Genomic DNA, 22707 nt, shown 5'->3' on the forward strand with positions numbered 1-22707 from the left:
TTAAAGGCATAATGAATTTGAGGGTTCTGTCTGCGTCCGCGCAGGCCCCGCAGAGGTCGAATGGCAACGACTTCCCCCACAATGCATCTCGGTCCGAGGGAGGAGGAGGGGGGGCTCCTGTTAAAGGAAGATGGGGGTGACGCCAAACAGCCAGGGGTCTTTTGTGTCGATGACTGCACCCATTTTCCGCATGCTTTTTCTTCTATAGAAGTACACGTCTCGAGCCAATAAGTCCTTGTATCCCTTTCACGCCTCCCCTGCGCGTGACATTACAGACGTCGCTTCATGTTTGTCGCGCGAGTCGCGATGCTCGGGACAGGTGGGTTCGTCGGAGTTAATATGAAGAAGAGCGCCTGCATAGGTGTATTTTACAGGTGGTGGCGGAGATGGACGGATCAGTCACCTCTGTGTTTGCGTGTGTTTTTATTCGTTTGTTATTTTAACAGTTTTAATAATAAAAAAAAAACTTTTAACAAAAAAAAATTATAATTACTTTTTTATTAAAATTATGGATATATTTTTTCCTGACAAATACATTATTGTATTGGTCTTCAGCAAAAAGCAAAATAGTTTAACTGAATTTATTGTCGTTTAATTTGTATAGCCTATATAACATAATATAATATAATATAACACACACACGCACACATTTTTAGATGTATTAATTTATTTGACAAATCCTAATGTAAATAAGTAAATACAGAAAGATGAAAACTTTTAAGTATCAATTTAAATGCAGCTGCCTTGATTAATTGCTGCATTGAAAAACGTCATTGATATGTTCATTTCACTTTTCCGATCACCTTTAATTTTATTACTGATGAAGTAAATCGAGTTGAAACCCATATACAAATATTATTTCGATAGATTCAATAGACAATCGACTAAATAAAATATAAAATAGCAGTTCTTACAGCATAATGCTAATGCTGAAAACATTTTATAGTTTTTGTCGTATTGTCGAGTATTGTCGAATAGCAACATATGTGGAGGTTTAAGAAACGTCCCAAAACACAACACGAATATTATATAAATGGTTTAAAATATACTTTACTGTAGGATTATTAAATCCTGTCACCCAGTTGGTGGCGTAATTTCCTACAGAACCAACATGATAGACGATTTATAAGGCAGCAATAAGAGCCTCATACTGCTTCCTCTGGGCGTGTCTTGCTTGACTGTAGGTAAATTAGGGACTTTGAGCCCACCCTGTGAACGTGAAGCACCAGACATATCTCCATTAATAACTCTTTTGGTATCCTTTTGTCGAAATTAGAAAAGTAAAATGTGTTTACTAAAAGAAGGCAATTTAATATTAGTTCTGGCCTGGAGAATGGCCATTTTGTGGCTTCCTCAAACTGTTCTTTGTCTTTTATTGTCTTCTTTAAACGCAGTTGCAATTTGGTACGTTTTTTTATAATTATGTATTTTATTTAAAAAAATGATTTGTTAGGCTTTAATAAATTCTTAGAATCACTGTAATTATAGGCTACGTGTATTATATTTCTTAGTATTTATGCATATATATATATATACATATATACAAAAAAATCTAAATTAGCCAGTTGGTTTTAGTGACTTGCTAAATATAAATTGGAATTATACAATTATGATTAAGTTATTTATAATAAAATTCGATTAGTTTATTTCAGTTCATTAATTTATCGTTCAATGATGATTCTAAATGAATATTTTGCTCGTAAAACGCTTCATCATGGTCGCATCAGGTGGGTCCTCGCGCCCGTCTCTCTGTTTACATCTCTACGTGCTGTGCGTCCTGACGTCACGTACGACCCCACCCCACCTCGCGCAGCAGCCTGGTTGCAGTGGCAGCTTTGAGCTCAAATTTGCAAGATTGAAGTGGGAAAGCGGGACCGCAAGGATCAGAATAACTCACAACATAAAGAAGCCGCACAGACAGGATGGAGGAAGCCGATCAAGGTAGCAGACTTGTCTTGAGAACGTGACGTGACATGTCGATACAGATTAGAAATGCAACAGAACTCAACTTTCAGAAGTTAGCTAGCTTGCTTGTTAGCACAGCCAGCAGCTGGAAGAAGAACAGCGGGTGCTTAATTTCTTTAATTTTGATGAACATTGGTAATGTGACAGTCAGTCAGGATAGACATTTGCAGGTATTTTATTCGGGTTAGAGCACTTTTGCCCATTATAATTAGTTCGTTATTTAGTAATTTATGGTGTCTTTAAATACTGTTAAAACTTACGAAAGTACCAGAAAGCGAACATAGTCTGGCATGTTTCAGCTGCAAAATATTGTATTTATGTCTTTATTTATTTGCAGGAATGTCTGTAACTAGCCTAAAATATATAGGCTAGTTAAAAAACTAACAACAAACTTGCAGCATCGTTGAACCATATGTTAGCATTAAACACCTGCTGTAAATGTGCTGCTACTAATGAAACCTCTCTTTGCATCTCTGCATTGTTTCAATTTTTTAATCGTGCCAATTCCATTAATTAATGTTATTTTTTAGACTCTGTATTTTAATGTATTGCAAATATCGTCTTTCTAATCTAAGTTGTAACGTGTCATGGGAAGTCTGAAGTTAAAGATAGAATACAGCTCATGGAATCACAAGTTTGATAGCTTTCTACCTCTTTCTTTTCTTTCTAATGGTTAGCATCTCATGTTTCTTATCTCCTTTGTGTGAGGTCGTTCATATGTAACGTTAGAGTTTAAACCCAGAAAGGAGAATTTATGTTGTGTTGATCAGCAGGATCTTATGTAAGATACCTGCTCCTTATAATGTAAGATTTCTTACAAAGTGATCCGGTCAGTTTGGGTTCCTGTACAGCCACTGCATCATTACGTTAAGAGTCTGCAAAGCTAAGTCTGCATAGTTTTTCTGGTGTGTGCTATTTTTCAGATGCCTGGTGTTGATGTCATTTTGGAGGAAACACATTGGCCTACATTCTGTTGATTTAGACTAATATTGTTTTTCCACTACCTTCCTTTTTTTTTTTTTTAATAACATACGGGAAATATTGCATATATAAATATATATGAAATGTATAGCTGAAAAAATAATATATACAAATACAATATATTTTTTAATTTATATAATATACAAAGATATTACTGTAAACATTCCTGATAAAACATCATCCATCCAAGTCCACATAAGTTTTCATAATTGTTTTTTTTTTTATATAATCCTGTTTTTAATCAGCTCTGAGACTTACTAATATAAATGCAAAACAATTAATGCCTGTAAATATGATGCTATAACTTAATTATTAATATACATAATATAATGCATATCTAATATCCACAATATATGTACTATGTGGGGTTGCATGGATGCTGGAGTCTTTCCCAGTGTATCAGGCCATACATATACAAATTATAAAATACAAACCAAAGTGTTTCTCAAAACTAGCTCATATGAGGAAGGATCGCAACTCTGTTAATTTAGAAAAAAAAAAAGCAATATGTTCAGCTTTAAAACATTGCCTTTGTTTAACTATATAACAAAGCCCTGGTAGATAAAGCCTTTTGGCAGACATTTGTGTTTACGTCTTGGTGAAATACCATTGACGTCACTGAATGTCGCACCGTGCTTGTTTTCATAGTCCTTTCTGACCTCCTGTCTTCATCCCGGTCATCTCGTCTCCGCCCAGCTCCCTGCATCTGAGCAGCCTGTTCACTCTCGTCCCTCCTGGGCTGCAGTGAGTGGATGAGCAGCCTCCCCTGGAGCCAGAGCCTTCCTGTCTGAATCTTCTGTTCCCCTCCCCTCATCTTTCTCACGCAGGGCTGCCATCTGCTCATTCCTCTTTCTGCGTGCCCATGTCTCTCTGCAGCTGGTGCCCACGGGCCATTGTGCGATCTGACAAGCAGATTGTGGGACAAAACCTGAGATACCGTTTGTTTTTTTGTTTAGCCTAGGTATACTGTCTTTATGATATTACTCTGGATCAAGTGGCAAAAACTCAAGTAAATGTATCTGATTTGCAGAGTGATTTAGTTCTGTTGCATCAGTGAGTGAGTCATCAATGAGAGACCTTTCACCCATAAGTAAAAGTGATGGGTATAGCCTCATGTCCTTGTCTAGTGATGGATAAACCTGTGGATTAGGACATCTGCTCTAACAGTGTGAAATTCAGTGTATGATTTTAATTGTTGCCGTAGCGGTCATCAGTTGCTCATGTTTGCTCGGGTAGATGTGCACGCTGTTCTCTTTTTGCTGTCATGGCAACATAGGAAAATAAAAATGTTGAAAGACTAACCGAACTACAGGGAGGAATGAGGAAGCTGCAATCCAGTCTTCTATAGCCATTGTTGTTGAATTTGTTTTCTTTTGTGGATGTGGACATTGAGTCAGTTTGTTGGACTATTCAGCAGCTCAAGGTTGAAAGTTTACATGACTGCCAAAAGCTTGCAGAGAATTCTTTTGATCTCACTGGTGGAAATTTCCTGTCCTGGTGTATGTTGGTGCACTGTAGTGTTTAAACTCCAGTCTGCATGTTATGACAGTTATGCTGTTACCTCTCCATCTTTTTGATGTCAGTTCAATGAAAACGTCAGAACTAAAAGTGGGAGGTTAGATTTGTGATGGCTTTGGTGATTTCATGTGAAGTTGAAGTAGCACAGGAAACTTTTTTTTTTCTCTCCAGTTTAATTTTAAAGATAGTTCAGATATTGCCTTAGTGACTTGTTACATATGATTAAAAAAAATATGCAGTGCTTTTGAACTGTCATCAAAGAATCCTGAAAAAAGATCACGTTTTCAACAAAAAAATATTGATTCAAGGTCCATTACATTGATGATAACTATAAGAAATGGATTGGAGAAATGTTGCTGAAAATTTAGCCTTGCCATCACATGAATAGTTTACTTTTTTAAATATATTTAAGTAGAAAATAATTATTTTAAATTGTAAAAATAACAATATTACAGTAATATAACAGTATTTTTTCCCAAAGTCATTAAAAAAACTTACTGACCTCAAAAGTGTAGTTTACAGTGAATTAAAGGACTACTTCAACTACAAATGAACATTCTGTCATCAGTTACTGACTCTCACATTGTTCCATCTGACATTCTTTCTTCTGTCAAACACAAAAAAATAAATACTGCAGAATGTCCTGGATGCTCTTTTCCATTATAGGGACTAGTGCTGTTGACTGTTTATCTTTATAAATAAAAAAAGCACCTTAAAAGTGTCAGTATGCCTTGTACTCTATATTACCAAGGCCTTTGAAGCCTTGATACGATAGCTTTGTTGGAGAAACAGACTAAATAGACCGTAATGAACCCACATCTGTGATTGTTCCTCACACAAGGTAAAATGTGAGGCTTAAGTAATGTTTATGCTACAGTATGTTTATGATACTTGGCATATAAATGTTTTTGGAGCTTGACAGCACCTAGTCACTTTCACTATATGGAAAATAGCAGCAAGAACATCAGAACGAAAGTAAACCTGAATGTTGACTCTTTGAGACCACTGATCCAATGCATTGTATTTGAATTAATTGTAAAATTCGTTGTTGTGGTTGTAATATTAAAAAAATATATTCTTTAGTGGAATAACACACATTTTAAGTGATAGACCGTCTTGCAGGTCCCTGCGATCACATTTCACTCAGTGTTTCATTGTAGCAGTAGAGCTGCTTTTCTTGCCATTTCTAAAAGATGGTTTCGATTTTTAAATCAGCAAGATATTAAGTTATCACACAACAGAAGAAGAACAGGTTTGCTGTAATTTCAGATGTGCCTTATTTATTGTATTTTTCATAGAGTTGAGAGTTTTGGCCGAGTAAAGGTGTGGACTAACATTGCACTGAGGGGAAAAACTTAAGGCCCCGCAGTGACCCTTCAAAACGAGCCTCTTCTCAGCAATGTGACCAACAGACCATTTTGAACAGCCAGCCTTTAAGACTGAATATCTGCAGTAGTGTTGAAATAAAGATAAATGCCCTTCACACACAATGTCAGTAAGGTCTTCCGCTAAAATTTCCTTGCCTTGTCTACCACTCTGTGCTGGTTGGCAGATAAATTTTTTCCATTTCCCGCCCATTATTCCTCTGTGTATATGTCCATCCGGGCCGCTGGAGTCGCACTCTTGTCCCATGATTCTCATTTTGTCTCAATCACAAGACGCAGTGGGCTTGGAATAACCCAGTAATTGATTAGACGCTGTGGTTTATTAGGTGCTTCAAATGTCCTCTTTGTTTCTTTACTGGGGTCTTTATGTTCTTGAGCTCTGAGTTTAAATGCAAGTCATACAAGATCCAGTTCACAAGGATTCCTGATGTTGAAGAGGCCATTGAAAGGCTTGTCCAACTCTATAGAAGGTCATGGGATTCCATGTCCATCCTATTATTGCCATTGAGAAGCTCACAGCAGCCCCATGTGGGGCCATGTGAATGTTAGTTGGCCAAAGGCAGAAGTTAGCACGTAACTCCTAAATGTGAGTTGTTTAACAAAGAATTTAGTCAAAACAAAAGTGTGATTATTGCTTATTTCCTCTTTCAAACAATACTTCTCATCCGTTGGTTTAAATGGGAAGTTGGGCATCTTCCTTTATAGAATCTCTCTGTTCTATTTCCGCAGTTTGCTTTATTTTTTTTTATAGACAGACCCTCCTAACATGGAGGTTTACTGTGGGAGCTCTCCCAAAAAGGCATGAAAAAAGTCTTTGTCTGAACTTGCCAACAGGTATTGAAGTGTTACTGAAAATTCACTGTATTTTGTGTGAAAATGATTTGGGATTCAAAGGAACATAAATTACATTTCACCGATGGCTGCAGATTGCATTCAAGTCTCTATTTGAACATCTGCATGCTTTTGTTGTGCAATCTAGTCTGGATGGAAGCCAACAAGGACTTTGGTGAAAGACAAATATCCGGGTACTAACCTGCACGCAGCAGTGCGGAGGCGTCAAGGTAGTGCCATCCTAGACGTGTGAGATGAAAGTAGTCAGTGTTAATTGACGCACACACACAAGCACATGTGTTTTTTCCACTGCTTGGCTCTTGTACGCCCATGTGAATACAGCTGAATAGAGTCTCTGTGACTTTCATTTTAACCTGATTCTTTGTATCGTTGGCTGTTCTCGCTGATCTCGACTGGAGACAGCAGACCCGTCCCACATAAGACAGCTACTGTAGTCAGGCAGTGATGTGTAATTCCAGCTCCTCAAGGACAAAGCTCTGTAGAGGGTGTGTCATACATAGCATGTGTGTATTTTAAAACCTGAGGAGATGAATTAGGAATGAGTAAGGATTAGGGGTCGACCGATTATCGGCGTGGCCGATTATCGGCGCCGATATTAAGCATTTTTATTGTTATCGGCATCGGCCATTTTCAAAACCGATTTGCCGATAAAACCATTTTATTTTGAAATGCGCGATCAGGCACTGATCCAGCCACCTCAGTCAGAGCACACCGCTCTGTGGCCTAGACTAAGCCCCGCCCATCGTCCGTCTGATTTGTTGGGAGTCACGAGCCTGGCCAATCAATACGGCTGGCGCGGCTGGAAAATGTTCCGCTCTCACACCGAAAGCACAGGAGCTGCTTCAGTGATCATCATCACACATCAATAAGTTATCTTTCGAAGGTAAGAATGCAGTAAACGTTCCTGAAGTTGCAATAAATCACTACACTGAAGTTGCAAAACACCTGAATATAATCGATTTATGATGACAAGCCCCGTTCAGTTATTATACCGTGAATTCCCGGTCAATGTCCGTCATTGCAGTGATATGCTTTAACGGATCATCACATCAGTGCTGAGATAGTGAAACTAAAACCTACTTCTCTCACCATTCGGCCAACTTAACGTTATATTGTGAATAGATTATCAACACGAATGAATTCACTCACATCTGCTGTGTTTTTTTTTTTTGTGTTGTTCACATAGCTTCACTGAACAGCGTCTGTTCCGTTAGGGCTCTTAGTCAAATAAATTGCGCATATTTGAAGAAATGTTGCTTTATTCTAACATGATTGCAAAATAATTTATCATACAGATTCAGAATTACCATTATGCAATTTTGAAGAGCTGAAAGGGCATCAAGCGCGAGCTCTCATGCCCTGACGCGACGCGAGCTCCCCATTCCTGATTTAGTTATCTCCGCGGCCGCGCTCTCTCATTTAACTAATAACCAGGGTGCGATTTGCCGGGGGGATGGGGGGATTTCCCCCCTTCTGGTCTATGCATCCCTGCCTCTGCTGAATAACTTTTATCCCCGGTGGGGATAAAAACATCATGCAAACCCGCTCTGATGTTCAGATCTGAATCAAATGATTCGCGATACGCGATCCGATTGAAGCGCATCGAAACAGTGAATCATTTTGCGACGCAATGGTTTAACTGATTCGGAGTTTCAAAAAGCTCCGTTGTGTTCTTGCTCGCTTTCTCGATGTAATTTGTTGTTTGAAAAACCGTGGACATTAAATCATTACAATTAATAGGCCTAACGTAGGCTTACAATGTTTTTATTAAACTGAGATCACACTAAATACAATTTCCCGTCGTATTAAAAACATTTCATAAAAATTTTCAAAAGCATCCCCCCCTTTGTTTATTTCACAAATCGCACCCTGCTAATAACCCTATGCTAATAACGTAAATTGTCAATAATCTCACATTGCACGTTTCTGGATGACGCTGTCCTGTATACTTCCTAGTTTGCATCGCCGTGATAAACAGTCAAAACAAACATTTTACACATCAAAAAAAAAAAAAAAAAACACTATTACAATATGGGTTGTGTGTGATTTTAATGCAATTCTGGGTTGCAAATAAAATGCTAAATATAACACACACACACACACACACACACACACACACACACACACATATATATATAGAGAGAGAGAGAGAGAGAGAGAGAGAGAGAGATTACATTTATTTTCCATTATTTGTTCATTCATTTGTTGCTGTTTAAATTTGCTTTAAGTTTTACTTTGTTTATAGGATGCTGCTGATGGATGCAAGTTTTACTTGGTTTACAGAATGCTGCTGATGGATGCTCCCAGCACTTTTTATGTTTGTTGTTATTATTATTATTAATGTTGTTATTATGAACAGTTCTCAGAATTAAAGATGTGTTAAAATAATTTAAAGAGAGTCTTTGTCAGAGGCCTTTTTATTCTTAATTTTGACATTAATTTTTCATTTTTACACTAGACACATATCGGTTCAAAATATCGGTTTATCGGTCTCCTTGATCTGTAATAATCGGTATCGGCATCGGCCCTGAAAAATGCATATCGGTCGATCCCTAGTAAGGATGTGCTTATGTCTGGTGTTTCTGCACCACTACTGGCACCAAATGGAATTCCAATATATATTGTTCGCAATATATTGCATTGATTTGAGCACGCTTTTTAGTTGAACATTATGTCTCATGATTTTGTCAGTTGTTTTAATAGCGTATTTGATTTTAAACTTGATACTAGATTTGGTCCTGCCCCAGAGTGGATATCATTGGTCGAGCCAGTGTTGCGGTGTCAAGCTGCTCAAACAAACAGAGTCATGTCAAAAGAGTTTACACTCGTTGTAGACGTGAGTGAAATTCTGGCCTATACCAATAAGTTTTTAAAACAACTGTGAACATTTGTACATTGAATATTTGTTTCCTTGAGGTTAACAAATACTGAAACTAGTTTTGCATGTTTCAATAAACTCAATAAATTTTGCATGACAATTTCCTGTTAAGGATAATATGGCAAAGTTTTGAATCGTTTTCCATTTTCATATTACTTGTTAAGATGGAGTGCCTGACAGACATCCACAATTAAATATCAAATATGAAAAAAGAATAAATAATAATATAAAATATTAATTATAATAACAACAAAAATATTTTAATATAATAATTATAAAATAAAATGTATTTTTTTATATTTTTAAAGTCACTATGAAATAAAAATTGATGAATCTTATTTTTGGAACTTTGCAATGTATATTTTAAATTAATTATCCATACACACACACACACACACACACACACACACACACACATATACATACATATATATATATATGTATGTATGTATGTATGTATGTATGTGTTTTTTTTTATTATTTTTAAATAAACGAGCCCTTGTAATCCTTGTAATCTTGTAATCAAGAATTTTGTCATTAATCATTTACCTCCATTTCGTTCCAAACCCGTAAAAGCGCCAATCGTCTTCGGAACACAATTTAAGATATTTTGGATGAAAACCGGGAGGACTGTGACTGTCCCATAGACTGCCAAGTAAATAACAGTGTCAAGGTCCATAAAAGGTATGAAAGTCATCATCAGAATACTCCATCTGCCATCAGACGTGCAATCTGGGTTATATGAATCGACAGGAACACTTTTTGTAAGTGAAGAAAACAAAAATAACAACTTTATTCGACAATTCCTTTGTCAACAGTCTCCTCTGTGTCTCTCCATATCACCGCATGCTGCGTATGCTCTTCTGTATCAGCCGCGCCACAAGGATGCCCTGTTTTATTTCAAATCAAAGCTAAATACATGTAGAAACAGTGCATCCATGTGGCGCGGATGACAGTCACAGGCCTCCCAGTTTTCATCCAAAATATCTTAAATTGGGTTTCGAAGACGAACAAAGCTTATACAGGTTTGGAACGACATGGGGTAAGTGATTAATGACAAAATTTTCATTTTGGGGTGGAGTATCCCTTTAATGTCCCCTCCCCCTCACAAAGACATCTCTGACGTGTTTACCGGTGCGAGGGGCGGGGACACTAATCTTTCTACCAACCTGTTGCAAACATGAGATCTATCACAGCAATTAGCAAATGACAACGAGACAACAGTCCAACGTTCCAAACTATTTCTGAAGGACAAAACGTGTCTGTCTTTTTTTTTCTCTTTTGAAAAACCATTTCACTTTGTATTGACCTTATTCTCCAGTGAAACAAGCACGTCACCATCTTTAAAATATTGTTTTTGAACTTCTGTTTGTGCGGTAGCTCTGTATATTTCTATGGCATCGCTATCTAAGAGTAACTTAGCTGGTAAAGTGGATTTATGTATAGTAGAGTTAACGAAACTTATCGTGAGCACTGTAATGTTTAAAGCAAATGTCTTAACACATGTCAGTAGACCAGTAAGATTTTAAAACGAGCGGTTCATTCATTAATTCGTGAGGTGGAAATACAAACGAAAGACAGAAGACAACAAACGCAGCACTAAAAAGGGGCGGGGCTACATAGGGTCAATAAATATGTCATAATAAGGGGAAAAATGGCTAGAATTTTAGTTCATGCTCATTTAAAATAAAATGTGTGTGTTTTGTTTTGTGTAGATGAACTGCAATGCAGATTTTGGACCATATGGTTGCCCAGATGACTATTTAGAGTTCAATGTCTCTGGTGATTCATCTGACCTCTATACATCCAATTATTAAAAAAAAAAAATGCATTTATTCATGATCCTCCACCATTTAACAGGACCTATAAAATTGTGCAATATAATGCAGCAGGGATGTAAAATCTTACAGTATAATGGTACTGAAGACCCCTGAGTGTGTGTGTTGGCCTTTAGGTATCATCACTTCTGAATGTCATGCGCTTGGCTGAATACATTTCGGTTGTGCAGCCGGTGTGTATGAAGAGCTGTGGAGGCCCTTTGTAATGGATTAATGTTGTAATCTAGGCCACTGCAGATTACAGCCTCCTTTCATGGGCTTTCCCCAGTGTCATGTGACCAGGGGACAAATGGATCTTCATTTCCCATGGATGATATTATGGACAGAGGGGCTGAGCATGAGCTAGTCCAGCACAGGAACAGCTGAAGACGATTGCTTTTTTCAGCCTTGAGAACAGTGAAATTGCGGCACTTTTACAAGATTGTCAGCAAACCCTAAAAGGACCACTGAGATTACAGCTGGGAGTGTCATCTCGCGACGGAAATAGAACGCTCCGGAGAGGTAACTTATTAACGTGCTGCTGTCGTTTGTCTCAGGCTGGACATCATGTGATCCCCTGCTAGCACTGCAGAATCCACAACACACACTTATACTTGCAACTGTAGCTAGAAGATGGGACAGTCGGCACAGTGATATCCTAACAGGCTCGGTCACATGCAATCACTTAGTGTCCAGGGAGCTTCCTGTTCATGGGCAGCATGGAGGAACCTGTAGAGGAGTACAAGTCTCCGTTCAACTTTGAGCAGGGAGTGAACACCAGCTACCTCTATCTGTCACCCGAAGAGAGCTTCACTCCCCCTGGTTCACCGGTATTGCAGCGCAGAGGTAACTGTGTTTGTTCAGGTGCTCAATGGGTGTGTGTGTGTGTTTAGGTGTGGACTGGTGTTTGTCACAGTATGAAAGCGAGAGACAGAGAATGTTATGGAAAGTACGGGAGAGCCCTCTTCCTGTCAAGTGCTGATGTTTTAAAGAAGCTCATCTGTCAGGAGCAGATGCTGTTCAAGTGGGCCATAATGTTGCAAAATAACACCAAGCTAATGCAGACTCAGAAAGTCCCATCTCTACTAAACATTCACTGTATTATTATTAATTTTTAATATTTCTTTATTATTTAATTTTTTCCACAAGGTCAACTTTTGTCAGGTTTTTTTTTTTTTTTTTTTTTTCATGCAATTTTTCTGCCAGTCTGAAAGATTGGACTGAAATAACCAGAGACCTTGTTAAAAATAATAACATCTAGCTTCTCATTTTTAACATTGGGATCCTGCAGAAGGATATGCAGAGATGTAGGTGCTACACCAGTGTAGTAATATTCAAGACAAAAATAGCATGGACAATTAAATAAATATACATTAATCACCCTAATAGGGATAAAAAATAAACTAAAAAAAACTCCATTACTGATATTGTGTATGTTTTCATATTACATCAAACTCTTTTATCAAAAACCTTGTTTAACTTGTTTAAATAACAAATATTGATTGAATTAACAGGACAACAGGATTTGTATAAACTGGCAGGTCCTGAAACGCTTAAGTATTCTGTACAGTAAAACTGTATCTATAAATTATTCCATGGCCAACAGTGTTAGTATAATGCACTTAAGATGTTAATCACTAAATAGAAGAGCAGTGAGCTTGGTTAACAAATTCTAAGTGTGTTTACACAGGGCCCTCAATCTCATTATACAGACAGAGTGAGGTCATTGGTCAATCCTGTGAGCTGTCATGGCACATCAGGGTTGGAAACTTTTCTTTTGTATGGTGTTTCGTGAGATGGCAGCCATTCGTGATCTTGTATTGTGTATCTTGAAAAACGTGGAGAAATCGATTCAACTAGAAGACAGATGTGGATGTTGAAACTTATAAATGGGAGTTGTTACATTAAAGCTGATGATGAAATCAGAAATGTTTGAGCAAATCTTTATCGCTTTCATCACATCTTAGCTGTTGGAAAGAATTTAATGCATTTCTTTTAAATGTCCACACTCCACAGTGAATTTTTTTTCTTTTTTCTTGGTGATCTAGTTTTTTCCACCGCTTCATACGTCTTCATACTTGCATTAAGAATGACCCGGAAAGTGAGGAGAGAGAAAAAAGTATCATCTTTACATATGCCATTTGTTTTAATATTTTGTTATCCAAAGCAATTAAATTAACTAATTTTAAATGTGGCTTAAGCATGATATTATTATTATTACTATTTTGAAGTATCTTTAAAAAATTACAGTATTAATGTACTGTTTTTAACACTTAATTTTGAAAAAAAAAAAAAATGTTTCTACACCAGTGTGTCAGATGACTTTGTGCACTGCCTCTGGGATTTACAAAGAAATATATTGGAGGGATTTCTTTCTTACCCATAATGTAGAAAAATGTTGTGTGCATTGAACCTGTTTGTTTATACAGTTAAATAACTACGGATGAAGCATGCTTTTACATTAAAATATTTTATGCATTGCTTCTCACTACTTCAGGCACTGGTTGTAGTCATAATTTCCATACAAGTGATGTCACTTGTTTCAAATGGACCGTTGAACTTGGGTGACACTGTCAATATTCATTTCCCATTAAGAATGTACGTGACACACTAGTGTCAGTGTCCCCTCATGTGTAACCTGTAGTACTGTCACTGTCAGCAGATGTAGTGTTGCATCAAACTAGACATTGTGAAAGAGAACATAGAAGGTACGAAACCACTTTAATTGTATTCAAACTGCATCTAATTTAAGAACATTCGCCCCTTTACCAAAGCAGAACGTGTATCATTTGTACTAAACTTGAACATCTTGTTCATATTAAAAATGTAAACTCAGTCAAAATAAGAAAGTAATCAGTTAATGTAATCTGTGTTCAGTGCACATTTATCATTGTATTAGATGTAGTGTAACAATAAATGGTCAAGTATGCAATCCTACTCATTTTAAGAGGCAAAAGTCTTGTCAAGAGAAGTCAATTTTGTCCTATTTTGTTAGGAATTTGTTGTCAAACAAGCTATAAATGACCCTCTCTTCTGTTCCTAATTACCTTTGTGGTGAGTTAAAGTGGGAGGCAAACCTACCAGTTTTTCCAGAAATACCAAACAAGCTGCTTACAAATGAGTTGCACACCCTCCTCGTATGATGCAACTTTTATGTTTCTTCCTGAAACATGTTTTAAAACTCCCAGCTGCAAGCTAAGACCTGAACCTCATAGTTGACCTTTACTGAATATTATGCCATAAAATTGACATGAGCAGGAGATCTTTTTCCTAGCTACCACAGAAAATGCTCAGGAATCTGTTTAACAAAGTGAATGGTCTTATCAGGTTATTCTGTTAGTCTAATAAACATGGGATGCACTTAAACACTGATTGTACTGAATAAGAACAAGCACATCAGCTGATAGCATTACAGTATAATATACAGTGCAGTGCAGAGCCGTTCATTCAGGGCTGTCATAGTGTCGTCAGTTTGATTGACAGTGCTGAATTTTTGGCCTTTTCTTCTAGTCATCAGCCCACTGAATGGTGACATCCAGGAGTTTTATTATTTATGTTGTATTTCCTAGTATGGTCTGTCAGTGGAGGCATCAGAGTACATCTTCCAGACTTGCGTGAGCCCTTGGGTGGGTGTCCATCATGTGACAAGCACCTTATAAAGTTTTAAAGCTCTTTGACACATGACTTCTTTCTGACCTCCTCCTCTTCGTTCATGTTTCTCCTTTTCCCTCCTGGCCTGACGTCTGACTCTGCATGATCTTTAAATCAGAGCCAGAGTCTTTCTCACCACTGACCTAATAGCACTTACATTCAGAATAACAGTTCACCTTAATATGAACTAAAAAATAACTTGATGCTAAAATTTATATCACAAAAGATCAATGGAATTTGTTTCCAGAACTTCTAAAATGCGTCACTAGAAGAAAGCACATTTCTGTCTCAGAATAAAAAAAAATGAATGGGAAACTTTGATTTTTTTTTTTTTTTACTTTTTATTCTAACTTTGTCATACAATGTGTTCAATTGAAATTGTACTTGGGTGACACTGTCAGTACTCTAACTGTGTCATAAAATGTGATTTTTATTTCTGTTAAATAAAACTTTTGTCTCTTAATTGTAATTTTATCTCTCTACATGTGATTTTACTTCCCATAATTTGAGACTTTTACTTGTATGGAGAGGGTGGGTACTATAACCTATACTGCAGCCAGCCACCAGGGGGCAATCAAAATGTTTTGGGTTCACCTTTTAGGACGTTTGTGTGGCACACTTGGTTCAAGCCTGCAACATTTTCTTAGACTAGCTATTTTATTAGCATCCTACATCACCTTAAAATGTTTTACAGCGGATGTTTGTGTGTGTTTATTTTCTTTTTTTGTAGGGCCCAAGAGTACAGACTTCATCCCAGAAGTAGGCGAAGATGCAGTGAATGCAGTGCCCTCTTCGCCCTACATGGCCCTAACTGAGGAAGAGCAAGCAGAGCTTCACAGTGAATTAGCAAAGGTCTGCATATTTCAGTCTTGTTATATTTGCAATGCAAGGACCAAATGTGGTTTATTCTCAAGGCTGAACTCATTTTGCAGTGCCATTTTCTTTACTATTTCAACATATGCTGTATCTTCTAACTGGAGCTTATGGATAAACCCATCAGTGCATTGGATTTTTTTTTTTGAATGAGTGTCACCACACTTAACTATATTTTCCATGTCAGGTGAATTCTTCTATCCTGTTTCCCCACAGGTGGAAGATGAGATCCAGACTCTTTCTCAGGTGCTGGAGGCCAAGGAGAAGCAGGTTGCGGACATCAAGCGGAAATTGGGCATCACTCCACTTAACGAGTTCAAACAGAACCTGAGCAAAGGCTGGCAGGAAGTCACCACCTCCACTGCGTATGTGCCCTCACTCGCCTCAGGCATCTGCGTGCCGCCCGCTACCTCTCATACTGCTGCGGAGGAGCGGCTCCATCTGTCATTGCTTCTGCTATGCAATTCACACTCGCCATTTGGCTGATTGCATTAAAGACGTGCAGTTGTGAACATGCTTGATTTTACTGGCTCACTCCAGCTGTTAGAATGACATGATCTTGTGTTTTATGGTTATGTTGTATACATTTTCTGTACACATCTGTCCCCCATCTGTGCTGGACAGGTATAAGAAGACCTCAGAGACCCTGTCCCAAGTGGGTCAGAAGGCGACGACGGCATTCTCCAGCGTGGGCTCAGCCATTAGCAGAAAGCTAGAGGACGTGAGGTGAGATGGGAAATTGAACCCTTGTCCAAATTATCATCCTTCGATCAAACTATCCTTTGTACCCTTTTGACCTAGAGTAACACATGAATGAATGAGTACTCACTAATACCTGTTAATGTTGTCTGTTCCAAAGCACTCTGGTTACATTCACACAGAGGCAGATTTATTCAACCTTTATTTTACCAGGAATAATAAAAACTCTTGAGACTTAAAATCTATTTTACCAGAGTGGCTTTGCCACAAAATAAGACAGTACACGAAAACAACACAATTTAACATCACAGTCAACTCAAGCATCAAAAAAGGCCTCTAACACTAGCTTGCTCTATTCTTTTTCTATTCTATCGGTTTTCTTTTTATTTATTATATAATAACTGAGACTTGTTATAGCACTTGCATATCATTGCTCTTTTGTTGATTTTGATTGCTTCCATTGTCCTCATTTGAAAGTCGCTTTGGATAAAAGCATCTGCTAAATGACTAAATGTAAATGTGAATTCATTTAGCGAATACATTTGTGACTTTTTTGGAGTTCAAAATATAGGGCTTTGTTATACGGAGTGATTATGAAAATGGGTGAAGATTGCATTTAATAACCAAAGTGACAATTCGGAAGAGTCACAACTGCATTTTCATAGCAAAATTTGGAAGCTGTGTGGTCAGAGAATGAGCCAAAACTCCAGATGAATGTTAGGTGGAGATTTTTATCTTAAAGGATGAGTTGCAGGAATTTCCAAAATTCCAAAGTGGTTAGAATACAAAACTAAACACTTAAAGGGATAGTTTACCAAAAAATAAATAAATAAACTTCTGTCATCATTTACTCGCTTTCATGTGATTCCAAACTAATAAGACTTTGATTCACAATTGAAGATATTTTAATGAAACCTGAGGGATTTCTGTCCCTCCATCGAAAGTCCATTCCACCTAGACATTTATGCTTTAAAAAGTTCATAAAGACATTATAAATGTAATCCATATTAATCAAACTGTTTAATCCAAGTTTTCAGAAGAGATACAGTCGCAGACACCATTTAAACTTGAAGCTCAAATATGCTTGCTTGACTTGTCAGAGAAGCATTGGATTAAGTATGGTATGGAATACTTGAATCTCTATGAACTTTTTTTGAAGCATCAAAGTTTTTGTAGAATGCACCTAAGGGACAGAAGTGTCTGAGGTTTTATTAAAAATATCTCCATTTGTGTTCCAAAGATGAAGATCTTACTGGTTTGGAACAACATGAGGGCGAAAAAATGTTTACTTTAAAGACACAACTGAACATTTTAATATTTGTCATTATTCTATCACTATGTTGATTATTTGACGCTAATACACAGGACATTTTCAAATACATTCGTCAATCCCAAACACAGACTGTGTGAATGTAGCCTTGTGTGATCACCACTTACACACACACAGGTGCCTTTAGCATAACACTACTGGACAAAATGGCAAAGGACTGAATTGTACTCCCACGCACAATGGAATTACCAAAATTGAGATAGAATAAAAACATTAACCACAGACACCCACATCATACTCTGAAGCCTAAGGAACTGACATTTGCTCAATTTCACCATCTTACGACACTCTTGCTGCAACGCTGGCAACAGCGGTTAACTGTTTTCGCTAATGACACCTCTGCCATTTACAGATTACAGTCATTTTCCAATTCTTTTGGGTAAGACTGTTTACAGTGGCTTCAAACAAAAGCTGGTTATTTTGGCTGCTACACCTCTCAGTAGTGTGATGAATGGTTTTATAGTGTGGCATGTACTTAGAGGTAGTGCTGTTCTCCCATTTTTTTCCACTGTTGCAATGCATGCATACCTCTGCTTTAGTTCGTGAATGTACATGTTGAATGGGTATTTGCAATTCAAAGTTTTTTTTTTTTTTTTTTTTTTTTTTTTTATAGCTCACCTAAAAAACGAAAATTGTCATCATTTACTCCAAACTTGTATGCCTGTTTTCCTTCAGATTTTTGTCCATACAATAAAAGTCAGTGGAGTCCAAAATGACATTGGACCATATTGATGTTAATTGCATGGACAAAAATGCATTACAAAATATCTCATTTTGTGTTCAGCAGTAGAACAGTCATACAAAGTTTTGCATAAATGCTGACAACTTTAATTTTTGGGTGTACTATACCTGTAACTTAAAAGCATTGTGCAAACAATTTTGTCATTTTGAGTCAATAAGATAATTTCCCATTAGCCTTATGCCAGGTTTTCCTCCTACTTTGTCTAAAAAACAGCATCATCTCTCATTATTTCTCAGCATTCCTCATAGTTTATGTGCTTGTGTCCCACACAAAGCTATCGATCTTCTGGCTGTCGCTCTTCTGAACATTTCATTCCCTCTGACACTGATGCAGACGTGTTTAAACCCTGTTTATTCCCTGCTAATTCTCTCACACACCCTATTCATCCAAACTGGGCGTCCCAGCTGTGGTGTGAATCCATGTCAGTGATACCGGCGGTAATAAAGTCTTAAACCCCTGATGGATTAAAGCCTTATACTCTTACTCGTTTTCACACAGCATGAAGGGCTGAGGAGTTTTTTCATGCTTATTATGAACTCATAGATGTGTGTAGGTGCATGGCTTTATTTCCCCTCTTCTAATTCGTCTGATACTCACGGCTTTGGCTAACTCTTGTCTGCTCCTCTTTACTGCTGACGGATAGTATACGCTCCATACAGCATTCGGCTAGCATGCCGGTGATGAGGTAAGAATTAGTTCTGATAGACCCACATAAGCCTCTATATTTTACAGGAATACTTTTTGATTACTTTTTGATTGGTCAGTTGTGGCATTCTGTGGGCAAATGTTTTTGTGTAATGACTGATGTCTCTCATTTTACTCCGTGGTCTCTTTTTTTTTTTTTCCCTCATATTTTAAAATAAATACATCTTGAACCAGTATTTAAAGGTATAGTTCATCCAAAAATGAAAATTCTGTCATTAATTACTCACCCTCATGTTGTTCCAAATCTGTTAGTCCTTTGTTCATCTTCGGAACACAAATTAAGATATTTACGAAGAAATCCGAGAGCTCTCTGCATAGACAGCAACACAACTGAAACATTCAAGGCCCAGAAAGGTAGTAAGGACATCGTTAAAATAGTCAGTGCTTCAACCATAACTTTATGAAGCTATGGTTGTGGCTTCATAAAATTACGGTTGAACCACTGAGGTCACATGGACTATTTTAATGATGTCTTTACTATCTTTCTGGGCCTTGAAAGTTTCAGTTGTGTTGCTGCCTATGGAGGGTCAGTAAGCTCATCAAAAATATCTTAATTTGTGTTCTGAAGATGAACGAGCATCCTACAGGTTTGAAACTACCTTCGAGTGAGTAATTAATGACAGAATTAAAATTTTTGCGTGAACTATTGTTTTGATATCATGTTGATTTATTTAATAAGAGATTCATCCATGTCTACAGTTCATTGTAATAGTCTTGTGTTAAGCATGTTGCTAAGATAAATATTCAAATAAGCATTTCAAAGAAAATAAAACATTCATTTGACAAATATTTCCCTCTTCAGTAATGATTAAAATATATTTGTAAGTCACTTTGGATAAAAGCAACTGCTAAATGATTAAATGTAAATGTAAATATTTATAATCAACATTTGCTAGCTTGCTAGGTTTTGGAGCACAGCTATAGCAGATGAATTAGCAAATCATTTGATAAACCGACACCCTTTTTTACACCATATGGATTGTGAAGTGTGAAGAGTCTGTTTTACCTCATTATCATGTCTCTTGCAGAAACACCCCCACTTTCAAGTCATTTGAGGAGAAAGTGGAAACCTTGAAGGTAAAGCGACACTGATTATATAAACTCTACTTGTGAGGTAAATAAAAACTCCAACCTCATTTCTGACTTTACAGACCAAGATTAGCCCTACGACAACGACAGGCGATATTGAAGAGGTTTCAGAATCCACACCTGATGGAGAGCCAGTGGCTGAACACCCAGAGGGAACTTGTCCACCGGATCAAAAAACGCATTGAGGATCCTCCCTCAAACGCTCCCCTCTTCTTTCTCCTCCTGACCTCCTGTCCCTCTTCTTCTACTCCACAGCAGTACTTCTACATAGTCACAGTGAGCTTTGTTCTGTGGCCATATTTTTCCACTGGAGTCTGGGTCATCTCCAGACTGGACGTGGTAGTCCTACACTGGAACAGATGTGTCAGAATGTGAGATGCATGTTCGCTCATGCACTGTCAGAGCATGATATCACTCATTCCACTGCAGCATTGACCTCAAACTTCAGGTTTGCCTACATGAGAGGCTCAGGCTGTCCTTTAGAAGTCCCTAAATGTTTCTTATTACAGAAAATATCCTAAAGTCTTTATATATAATTTAAATGTAATTGAATTTGACCTTTTGTTTGTGTACATTCTCTGTAACACATTCTGCTACTCAAAATGGCCAGCCAAATTAACCAAAATTCTCTGTGTATTTAGTTCCTTTTTCCATTTTTAAAACAAATGCCAAAAACTCAGAACATGTGTTCTGTCTCTAAGTGTATACGTTAAATTAAATTTTTTTTGCATAAAAAGTATATTGAGTGTGTTATTAGCTTTAATATCAAATATGATCAAACAGTAGTGATGTTATACTATTACTCTCTTTCTATATTTTGGATTCTTGATTTAGTTTTAGAGAGTTTGTGTCATAAAATGAGCAGACTTGAGCGTATGTGCTTTGTGACTTAATTTCTCTTTATTTCGTAGCGTTAGTATAGTCACAACACTGAGATCCCAGTGCCTTCTGTTGCTAAAACTGGGGAGGTTTAATCTCACTTTAAAGGTGTTTCTGATGGCTTTGTAATTTGACCACTGCTGCATTTCTTTCTTTCTTTTTTTTTACCCATAAAACAGGACAAACTATGAGAGGGACAGCTGTCATAGTCTCCTAGACTATATGACATTTCTTCCCTGTTGTTTTAAACTCTCTAACACAGCTGAAAAGCAGTGTTAATGTTAAACAGTTAGCCTTAGATCCAGTGCAACTCTAATGTTTCCAAGCACTAATTCTAGTATTGTTTGTGTAGTTCATGGAGCCGCTTACACCATAGAACCTGCTGTTGTGGCATCTTCAAGACTGCAAAATTAAAAAAGAATATTTTTATTGATATTGTTAGCAGAGTGTAGATCAAATCTAATAACATTTATGATAGCGTAGAGGTTGCTAAAGGCTTTGGAGCGCAGGGGCGATGGTACTTAACTGGCAGATGTGTTCTCATATGGTAATATTTCATTATTGCTTCATAATTTAAATGTGTGCTTTTCCTTTTTTGTGTTTTGCTTTGATATACAGAGATAAGCAAATGTTTTATGCTTGCTGCAAAAAATATTCAATATAAAGACATTTGCAGAGGTTTAAGTTCAACATGTCTGATCAGTCGCTCTAGATCTAGTGTTGACATTTAAAATAAAATAATAGTACTATGGAAAATATGGAATATTGTTAGGAGGTATCTGTTTAAAACAAAGTTTATATGTGTTTTGTGTTGTGACATACTACATGGAGGGTGGAAATGTTATAATTTATCCCCCTTCTGCCTCACTCCAGTCATACTGTAGCTCAGGTGTTCTTTGTTTCTTCTTTCCTCACATCATCTTTTGAATATGAATGTTACTTTATACTGAATGTCTCTAGTGGGCTTTTGTTCTGGGTTACTAGTGTAGTAGTTGAATCTGCTGTCATGTTCATTTAGAATTAGCATCCTGAAAGACCAAAACTACTTTGAGCAAAAAATACAAACATTTGTTCCTTTGTATGTCTGATGCCTAATAAAGCACATTACAACCTGTTTTTGTCCAGCAGTCATTCTTTGAAATGCTGCAGGAAGTCAATACAGCTGTATAACCGCTACAGAACACTAGATGGCACCCTAATGTTTACTTTCTCAAGGTGACTTTTATACGTCACATAATTGATGTTGGGGGGGAAATTGGTTTAATGTAACAAAATTACTTTATAGGGCTGTCAGTGTTTGTTATTAAATTATAATGCACTGTATGGAAATGAGTCGTATATAT

The 22707-nt window shown here is 37.2% G+C and overlaps 1 protein-coding gene across 8 annotated transcripts; it reads left to right on the forward strand.

The window, feature by feature from the left end:
• The first annotated feature begins 181 nt into the window (after positions 1–181).
• LOC109107018 (tumor protein D52-like) lies at positions 182–22478 on the forward strand. 8 transcript variants are annotated; one of them, XM_042745791.1, is made up of 8 exons: positions 182–319; positions 15778–15899; positions 16137–16285; positions 16545–16646; positions 18302–18328; positions 19335–19376; positions 20425–20473; positions 20548–22478. In XM_042745791.1, exons 1-8 carry the CDS (start codon positions 286–288, stop codon positions 20668–20670), a joined length of 648 nt encoding a protein of 215 aa, XP_042601725.1. In that variant the 5' UTR covers positions 182–285; the 3' UTR covers positions 20671–22478. The 8 variants fall into 8 exon arrangements, with proteins under 8 accessions (XP_042601725.1, XP_018975834.1, XP_018975835.1 ...); XM_019120289.2 differs by lacking the exon at positions 182–319 and adding an exon at positions 1753–1941; XM_019120286.2 differs by lacking the exon at positions 182–319 and adding an exon at positions 10669–12242.
• Positions 22479–22707: the final 229 nt, after the last annotated feature.

Source organism: Cyprinus carpio, chromosome B19 (genome assembly GCF_018340385.1).
Source record: "Cyprinus carpio isolate SPL01 chromosome B19, ASM1834038v1, whole genome shotgun sequence".
Lineage (NCBI taxonomy): Eukaryota > Metazoa > Chordata > Actinopteri > Cypriniformes > Cyprinidae > Cyprinus > Cyprinus carpio.

Bases quoted from the DNA above. Each gene is read 5' to 3' on its own strand.
- LOC109107018 (XM_019120286.2), top strand. From the start codon at position 12,107: ATGGGCAGCATGGAGGAACCTGTAGAGGAGTACAAGTCTCCGTTCAAC. The intron at 16,647-18,301 runs GTGAGATGGGAA...TGCCATTTACAG, and splicing joins AGAAAGCTAGAGGACGTGAG to ATTACAGTCATTTTCCAATT. The intron at 18,329-19,334 runs GTAAGACTGTTT...GCTGACGGATAG, and splicing joins TCATTTTCCAATTCTTTTGG to TATACGCTCCATACAGCATT.